This window comes from Uloborus diversus, chromosome 4, assembly GCF_026930045.1.
Source record: "Uloborus diversus isolate 005 chromosome 4, Udiv.v.3.1, whole genome shotgun sequence".
NCBI lineage: Eukaryota > Metazoa > Arthropoda > Arachnida > Araneae > Uloboridae > Uloborus > Uloborus diversus.
The window spans coordinates 174,922,444-174,932,069 of NC_072734.1; the positions used below are offsets into that span (position 1 = coordinate 174,922,444).

At 33.1% G+C, this 9,626-nt stretch overlaps 1 protein-coding gene across 1 annotated transcript in view; it reads right to left on the reverse strand.

The window, feature by feature from the left end:
- The window catches only part of LOC129221004 (AP-3 complex subunit beta-2-like), a 77,958-nt gene that overhangs the window by 13,987 nt on the left and 54,345 nt on the right, over positions 1 to 9,626 (reverse strand). Inside the window, 3 exon segments of the mRNA XM_054855439.1 lie at positions 1,188 to 1,370; positions 2,991 to 3,021; positions 3,139 to 3,327. Of these exon segments, the coding sequence (XP_054711414.1) occupies positions 1,188 to 1,370; positions 2,991 to 3,021; positions 3,139 to 3,327 (403 nt within the window).

Below are 9,626 nucleotides of genomic sequence, written 5' to 3' on the forward strand. Positions count from 1 at the left end.
AATTTTTCAACAGTCAAATGAACGAATTCTACCGCGCGGGCAACATAATTGTTCATGCGGAAAGCACTGGACGTCGTAATAATACCCCAATTTTATCAAAAGTTTCACCTTGAGATTTGTTGCTGGCGATAGCAAATGCAGGTAATTATTGTGAGAAGAAGGTAATTTTATCGAAACTGAAAGCCCTCCCTCCCTCACTCCGTTAAAATGATTATTTAAATATTAAAATCGCGAAAACATAATCAAAATGAAAATATTTTTAATGCCCATAGTTACCCAAAAAGCCTCAACAATTAAAAAAAAAAATGCATGAATTTCATTTCTTAATGCCCAAGCGAGGAATGACAACACCTTAATATTATCCAGCCATTTCTTCACGCTAATTATGTCGCGTGAAAAAGCAAATAAAAATGAATTTTCACTAACTTTTAATTGCTTCTAGTTCATTTTCTAGTCATCTTAGCGGGTTTTTGTTTTTTTTTTGCCGTAAACGGGGGGTAAACGTTTTTAGAAGTAGTTTTCACGAGCTTTCCAACCATACCATGCTCAAAGCACTAAAATGCATTTTTTGTGTAGAAGAAACGGTTTAAAAAATGAATTAAAACTTAATGTTTCAAGCTTCCAACAATGAATTTCAACAATGGAAAAGAGATAAAATTAAAATATTTGAGTTTCGCTAACTAAAAAACGCTTATAACTTTTTTCTAGTGGATTTAGGTTATTGGACCTTGGGCGCCCTGACAATTTTTTCGTTAGGAGTATTTCTTAAAAACCTTTCCAACCATATCAAATTCGAAAAAATTGGACCATCCGTTCGCGTAGAAAGAGCCGTTTAGGACGAAAATGCGTTTTTTATTAATATCTCCGTTAATTAGCGTTCGATTTCAAAAATTTTTATTGATGACACTAAAACTCGGCAATAGCTATTGAACAAAAAAAGAATGAAGGAAATCGGTTCACAAACAGAGGAGGAATCGGTACCGAAAGGAAACAGCTTGCCTATTAATATATAAAGATTTGATTGTTTTTGCCTATTTACATTTTACACATGTTTGAATAAAATGTTATTTAAATTGAAATTCAGTTTTCCATTGCTCATTCTCCCGAACTTACCATTCCACATCCGTTGGTCTACCTGAGGGCCTACATCAGAGAAACACAAATAACTAAATAACAATATCTCTTACTTTGAGCAGAAACAAATTCATCTTCAGACAGAAGAATGGGCCGAATGATTTCACCAATAGGAGCTTTTATTGATAAGGAAAACACATTCTCTGTTGTTTTAAGGTCAAACTTTGCAGGCTGAGTACTTTCATTATAGTCAATACCAAGTGATACTATGTTACTGCAGTTAGGAGACAGAGTAGCTAGAAAACAATAAAAAAAATAATTAAATTATAGTATCAAAAAGGCAGGATTGAACATAGTCAAAATGGCTCTTTGTACCAGAAATACATTATTACAGCAACCCCTCGCAACACTGCGCCTCGTTATATCACTAATTCGGATACACCGTGCTTTTCCTTTGTCTGCCGAAAAATTATGTTTAAAAAAAATGTTGCTTCACAGTAAAAAAATGAGCATTTTATCCCTCAGAGAGAAAATTTTCTCTCTTTCTTAAATAACAAAACTGATACGTTTTTCCATACATCTCAATTTGTTGCAGTTTAAGCTGCAACTTTTGATTTGTATTTCATCATAAAAGAACAATTAACAAGCTCTTTTGTTTTTGTTAAGAAAATTATCTAAATGTGATAAAAGGTTTTTTTTTGTCCGTGCTCATGTCATTAATTTGTACATTAATTAAATTACTACTTTTTATGACCACAATTATAATCGTGTTTTCGGATAGATCGTGCTTATTCGTTGTCTCCCGACAAGAGCGATGTAGAAAAAAGGTTACTGTATATTGTCTCAATTTTAGTTTTATTCCAAAGCCCATGAAAAATTCCCCGTTTCTTCATTTGGACTTGAAACCATCAAGGGCCTATATTCACCACGCGAAAAGTAAAAAGCATTTTTAAGTAAGTAAAAATCAATTTTAAAACAGATATTTATTGTCTGCATGAACTCAGTTTTAATTAGCACCGAATAAAATCACTGAGAAAAAAGATCTGTTGCCCTTTTTCTCTTGAGTGTTAACAAATAAAATTCTTGCTTTTGCTTAGAGGCTTCTCCTGTAATAGACTTAAAATTTTTCCTGTTTAGCTATTTTTCCGCAATTTATATATTTAAATTTTCATTGTCGGCAGAAGATAATCAAAGATTTTAGCGTTATTAATGGAGGCTTTTACTGTAAAGTGTAATCTAATGGGAACTCTTAGTTGTACCGTTAATGTTATTTCAGAATGGTTGATGCTAAAATGAATTTTGATAGGCTAACATCGATACTCTAAGGTCTTTTGTAGAACTTATTCAAACGGGAAATTTTTGGAGCTATTGTTTTAATTCTGATGAGGATTAAAAGAGAATGTTGATGTGATTTTGAAACTTTTTCTAATTCTAAAAAGGGGTTGGGGGGGGGGGGGGGGGGGGGGGCTATTTTCCTTATCCAGGGTAGCTGTTCTTTTGAGGGACTATTGGCGTTATTTTTAAACTGCAAACTTTTGTTGTTTTTGTAGTTTTAAATAAGTATTTTTTGAACAAAATCTTTTTTTAAACCTTTGTTTCTTAAATTTTAAATATTTTTCCTATTTTAGGGAGATTTCATCAAACTAGATTTCTTGGGGGTTTGAATATCATGCACCATGCACGAGGGGGTTCAGATTTGAGGGTCAACCTTTAACAAGACCCTTGGTTTTAATACATATTACCAATTTGCTCAAAAAACATGAAGTATGGACTGTTATGTCTAAGCTAAATTCAAAACAGGAAATTTAAGAAATATAAAGAAATTAACTAGGAAATAATTTAGTTTGTATCACAAAAAATAATAAAAATGGTAAAGGAATGAGAAACCATTTTGAGAAATGCTTACCGATTTCAGAAAAATCCATGAATTTCAATGTTTCCAATTTTCTAAAAATAATTAGCCATCATTTAGAAAATGCATTCAAGTAATGCTCTTATTATAAACATAGTAATATGATGTTTAAATTATTAGAATATTCTCTTTAGAAAAAATATGGGAATTACTTTTGTTGGTACATGGATTCCACAAATTTCTTTGTCAGATGTGTTGCTGATGACTAATTCAACAGTTGTCATTTTGGCAGAATATAAATTTGGACTTCGAGTGAATCGGTAAGTTACACACAATCCTTTTCCACTATATTTATTCAGGAGCTCATGTTGTTTTGTGGGAGTAAAAATAGCAGAAACAGTCTGAAAAGGCAACAGATACACAAATATATTTTTTAAACTTAACATATAATATTTTTGAAACTTAACATTTAATATTTTTTTAAACTTAAAATGTTTATTTTCAAACTTAAAATTTATTATTACAACAGTCGAACTTGGATAGTTAGAAAATTTTTGTTGGTTGAAACTTGTATTCAGCTACTGCTACAAAATCCTAGTTATTTCAAAGTCCAATTCCTTTAATTTGAAGTTTTTTACCCTTTCAAAATTGCCAAAATCTTTCAATGCAGCAAATTGTTTCTGGAAGTAGGATTCATCAAAAGCACTATCCCTAACAACCTTCCTGGCGAGGAAAATTTTCCTTTCCCAGTTGCACGGAAGATAGCATACCATTTGATGACTACGTCAACATGGATGAAAACATAGACATTTGTGGAGAGCTATCTGATGGATATTTTATCCAAAGATTTAAACAATAAGAACATTGCAACAGAAGATAATGTAGATGAAGTTAGAAGAACACAAGCCGATTCCAACTTCAAGTGAGGCAGTCTTTCATCTAGCGTAATATGGTCGTCATGCTGAAGACAATTGAGGCAGTGAGAAGCAAAGGGACTATATTTTAAGTTTCGAATAAAATGCATTTAAAGATCAGATCCTAGGTAGGCTTTCATTAAATTTTTTTTCTAAATCATGCTGTACAGCAGCACCTACCAGGGCTACTAGTACAATCTCTTGCCCCAAGACAGAGGAGAGGTTCACTTACCATTTGTACTGGTTGTCTCCAAATTTTTAATTTTGCCACTAGAATCCCTTTGCTTCTCACTACCCCTCAATTTCACGTGAGTGCAGCTGTGTTTCGAGCTGTATGTAGTCGCTTCAGGAGCAACAGTAAGACATCTAATCCCAGGAATAACACTAAGATAACCTACTGCTGCTCTGAGGGGACGATATGTTCTTGAAGATTTTGTTAAAACAAATCAAATAAGCTCTTTAAAACAATCTGAAATAACTCAATATTTTTAAAAGTTGAAATTTTTTAATTTCAAATTAGTAAACATATTTTCCCCCACAATTTATGTTAAGAATGATTGTTTTATGGCATAAAATTATTATTATTATTATTATTTTTTTGATAATTTGAAGCTTGGATAGCTCAAAGTTTTTCAATGGCCCCCTTGCAATTCAAATCATTCAAGTTCGACTGTATAGGGCGTCCCATGAAGTGTGCAACTTTTAAACCTGGCACTATTTTTACCCTATAAGTACTTATACTTTCCCAGAAAAAGTCAGAGGAAGAAGAAAAAAGCATGAAAGAAGGCCTAATGCATATTGTGAAAAACAAAAAAAAAGTCAAAAATATATAAAGTATATAAATAAGTATCAAAAAATTAAAAATTGGAGTATAATTCAGGGCTGCGGAATCAGAAGGAAGACTCCAACTCCAGGATTTTGAAACGTCCAACTCCGACTCCGGCTTTTCCATTTTTTTAAATTTATTTCTTCAAATCACCTCCCTCATGGCAAGGGGGGGGGGGAACCCCTAAACAGAGATTGAAATATGAATTCCTTTTCATAAAATTTTTGCATTGTATTTTATTGTAAACCTAAGATGCATACAACGTTAGAAATTCAGTTTGAAAATCAAATTATACAATAGGTGCGATTTCTAAAGTGAGATTATTAAAAAGTCCCATTTTTAAAAAAATTGAAAAAGATTAATTTGCTCCCCTTTAATGTTTAACAAATAGATGCTGATCAAATCCTGTGCTTTCAATTTTTTAAAGCACAGAGAAGAGTGAGAGAAAGAGTTTTGAGAGAAAAAAAAACTTTTTTGCTAAGACAAAGAACTTTCCTTGAGAGGGGGGGCCCCATCCCTCCAAGGGAACACCCATATGGTGGGGTGACACCTCAACTTAATTTCAGAGTTTATAAAAATTTAAATACTTTAATTCTGAAAAAATTCCCCAATAATAAATCCTAAATTTCAGCAAAAACATTGCACTAGATTGCGGAGAGAGGGCCGGTACATGTACGGTCTGGAGCAAATTTTACACAAAATGCGGCGGTATACAGCTTTGTACGAATAGCTTTAACTATACGTACATTTCTTGGCTGAATTTTTAAGTTTAATTTTTTATTTGCAACTTCAGAATTAACCTTGAAGATGATATATATATATATATATATAATATATATATATATACATATATATATATTATATATATATATATATATATATATATGATAGATTTTAGGATTAACAGTGTGTTATACAGTGTTGTAACCAATAAATCATGTACAATTTTAATTTGTACTTTTCAGTGTTAACCAAGCTTTCTCAGGTAAAGTTTTTAGAATTAAAAAAACATTTATATTTTTATCGGATCTTTTGGATTTGCACTTTCGTGCCAACACTCTTTTGAATTCACCAAGCACCCTAAGAAGTTTCCCAACTTGCTCAAGCGATACATACATTCCTTTTACTATTTTATAACAGAGATCGAGGAAAAAGTATATTATTTATTTTTATTTGTGAGTGATATTTTAGAAAATGTTAGGCAACAAAACTGTTTGCTGAGAGTTGCTATCAGTTAAATAAAGTTAGAAAATAAGCAAACTAGGAGACGGCTCGGCGTAGGTAGCTGTTACAGAAAGTTAGATAAATAATCAAGCCAGCTGGTTGCCACAATGAGTTATTTTCTTATTAGTAGGTATTTATACATGTAATCAAATTAATTGTTAGTCAATTTTTTTTTTAATGCAAGGAGAGGTCAGTGAAAATTAAAGAAAAAAAGAAACCCGGAGTCGGCATGTTTTTGAACGACTTCGACTCTTTTACCCATAAATCAGTCCGACTCCACAGCCCTGGGTGTAATTTGCAATTTAGCTAATTTTGAGAATATTGATAAGATACAATAAAGTCGATATGGGTATATTGGAAAGTAGGCAGGCTCGTTTAGTTCTGGACGGAATTTCTTGTTTAAATGTTTTATTGGCAGCCCTGTTATTATTTCAAGCATCTATTGCCCTCTGATTAAATTAGCAGTTCTTTTTCTTTTTTTATTGTTGCATTTATTGACATGGAACAATTCACAAAATTCCCACGGTGAATTATCTCACTGGGAGGGTGACTAGGAGTGGCCTGTGAGGTTCAGCGACCTTATCTTCTGTGACTTTCTTTTTGTGGGATTATGTGAAGCCTCAAGTCTACGCTAATAAAACCACATACCATTCAACAACTGAAAGCGGGAAGAACACATGCATCACCAGGGCCGCCAAGAGCTCAACTGGGCCCCCGGGGCAAAATATTGGCTTGCGGGCTCCCCTCCAACCACTAAAAAAAAAAAATCCTGTTGACTCGCCATCACCTCTTATTTACATTTCAGTAATCTCAAGTGCACCTTCTATACCGCAACATCTGCTTCATAATAATATCCTAGGAGTCATACCATGAGTCAGTGTACAGTGGAGAAACGGAATCGTATTTGGTAGTTTTTCTGCAGGGGTCGATCCAGGTTTTAGTTTTTGGGTTCCCCATTTTTGTGAAAAGGCAAAATATTTTTTGTGAAATTTCGTTATTTTTGTGAAAAAGCAAAATATTTTTGTGAATTTTCTTTATTTTTGTAAAAAAGACCTTCTCGTGATTTTTTTTCTTGGAAAAGATTACATTAAAAGCATTTTTAGCTGTCGTATCGTTATAGAAAAGCCCTAGACAGGTTTCAGGGGTGATTGCAAGTTCTTGAAGAATACCTGAAAGCTGTCAAGAGAAAATGCGCTGGGGGGAGGGGGGGGGGGGAGAAAGGTCCCTTCACATTTTTTCGTAATTTGACACATACATTACATTTATTGTTTTTTACAAATATACATATGCAAGGCACACTTTCTTAAGATGAAAGTCTCACAACAGATTTCCTGTTTGCCCCTCTGAAATACTTTTATAGTAATGAAAATTGCACATGCTGCTGAATGTAATGATAACTCCTAATAAATACAATATGAAACAGACTCAAAGATATCACATATTTCTTAAACACAGAAGTGATAATACTCATTAAAGATTCCATGTATGTGTTTGAAAAACTCAAAAGTAATTAAAACCCAAAATAATACTGCACCAGCATTCAGCGTTTAATTTTTTGACTTTTGACGTTCTTACAGAGTAGGTATTTCGTTTAAAACTTTGCAATTTAATGATGTTAATAAATATATAAGAAATTTTATTTGTTTGCCTCTTAACAAGGTACAGTAAACATCAAAAATCGAAAAATTCGTTTACCATGGCGGATGTAAGAAAATAAAGATCTTCAAAAGAAATAAAAATATAAAAACAGCACATAAAAGAATTTTATTTTAAGTAAAGTTATTTTAGAATTGGATTTTGAAACTCAACACAAATTAATATACTAAATATATATTGCATAATCAAAATAAATTTAGGATTTTCCTGAAAACAAGCTACCAATCACAATCGTCCCCTCTCCCGTCCCCCCCTCTGACGCTCTCAAGCAAAAACACCTCACGCAGTAGGCAAAAAGATAAGATGGGGGAAGGTGGAAGAGGGGTAGGCTTCCGCGTAGATGCGTACACATTTGCGGTTAAAAAATATTGTGAAAAGGCTGCCTTTTTATAAATTTTTGTGAAGGGACTGCTTTTACGACGCGGAATTTTGTGAATAGGGCCGCTTTTGCAATGGGGAATTTTGTGAATGAGGGCCGCTTTTGCCATGCGGTGATTTTGTGAAGGGGCCGCAAAGCGGCCCCGATTTTGGCACTAGATCGACCACTGTTACTGCGTAAAAAATATAAAAAAAGCTGGTTGAATTTTAAAAAAAAGCTAACCACTCAAATGTTAAACAAACATCTCGACACCAGGACTTAAGTTGAGTTCAAAAGTTCTATAGCATAACAGATAAAATTGAGGGAAAAGGTTTAGCAAAATGCTGAAATGTTACACACGTTCTCATCTTTCAAAAGGCCTTTAGTGTGCTTCATCTACAGTTAAAAATTCAATTCAAATTTCCCTTTATGATATCTTTAAAAATACATACAGTAGCTGCTTTTTTTTTAAATGTAAAAATCTTGTAAAAAATCTTTTTAATGTAAAAAATGTAATGTTAAAATGTAAAAATCTTTTTTAAAATTAAAAATCTTGGACTAAATGGTTTACCGCTAAAGAAAAACACATGTTTGGTTTTTAAAATCGTTGCAAGTTCCCTTCTCCCCATAATGCGTTTATTGGTGGGACATAATGAGCATTAAGACTAGGTATTGTATAAACTTGAAAGTAATTTAAACATCTTAGCTAAGATTTTAAAAAGATTTAGTTGACTATCTTCATGCTTGCTTCTTCTCTCGGACTACACAGTCCTCTTTTTTTTTTTTTTAGTGAATTTAATATTTTTATTTTAGCTAAAAAGCAAAAATACTTTGCATTATTTACTTAAGATAGTATTTTTGCATTTTGAAAAAAATGCGACCACGCTAGTTCCCCCCTTGGGTGAACTCCCCTGGGTGACTCTTTCAAAATTCTTGAAGTCATTCAATTTTTGTCAAACATAAAAAAACAAGAGAGAGAGGGGGATCTAGATTTTTGTTTGAGGGGGGGGGGGACTGTCACTACTAGTATCACACAATCAAATTTAGAGAATTGCATTGAGCGGGGAAAGAGAAATAACCATATGAGTCTACATAAGGCTTATATGGTTATTTCTCTTGGCTTTAAGGCTCATAAGGGTAACATTCGCGAAGGTCCCTCCTCCCCTGGAAAATGTTCAAAACCATAGTTCTAAAATAGCAATTTATAAGGTAACTGGTAAATGTTAGGAGGAGAAGAGGTTCAGGAACTTTTATGAAGGGTTTAAAGCTCGTAGACTCTGCCTTTGAAAATTTCTCAAGATTGAAGTCCTAAAAACGAAGTTTTTGAAGATTTTTAACGAGATGGGGGGGGGGGGGGAGAAGTAGGGGATCCTCTCTAATTTTTCAAAAAATTGAAACGAAATATCCTGAAAATGCTAAGTTTGTGAACCATCTTCGTTAAAGTTTTGGAAATAAAAGAGTTTTGTACAACCTTTCACCGCAAAAATTTTTGAATTTTGAGGTCCTAAAACTGCAATTATAATCCCTCTTTGTATACGTTAGGGAAAATGTTTGGATTCGGATCTTCTCCACCGGAACTTTTTTCAGAATTGAAAATCCAAAAAACGAAACTTTAGACGCTTTTTTATGATGTGGAGGGAGCGAAGATTAGGGGTACTCTCAAGGAATTTTTTGGAAATTTAAGCCCCAAAAACAGAAAAGTAATTTATCTTTGATGACAAG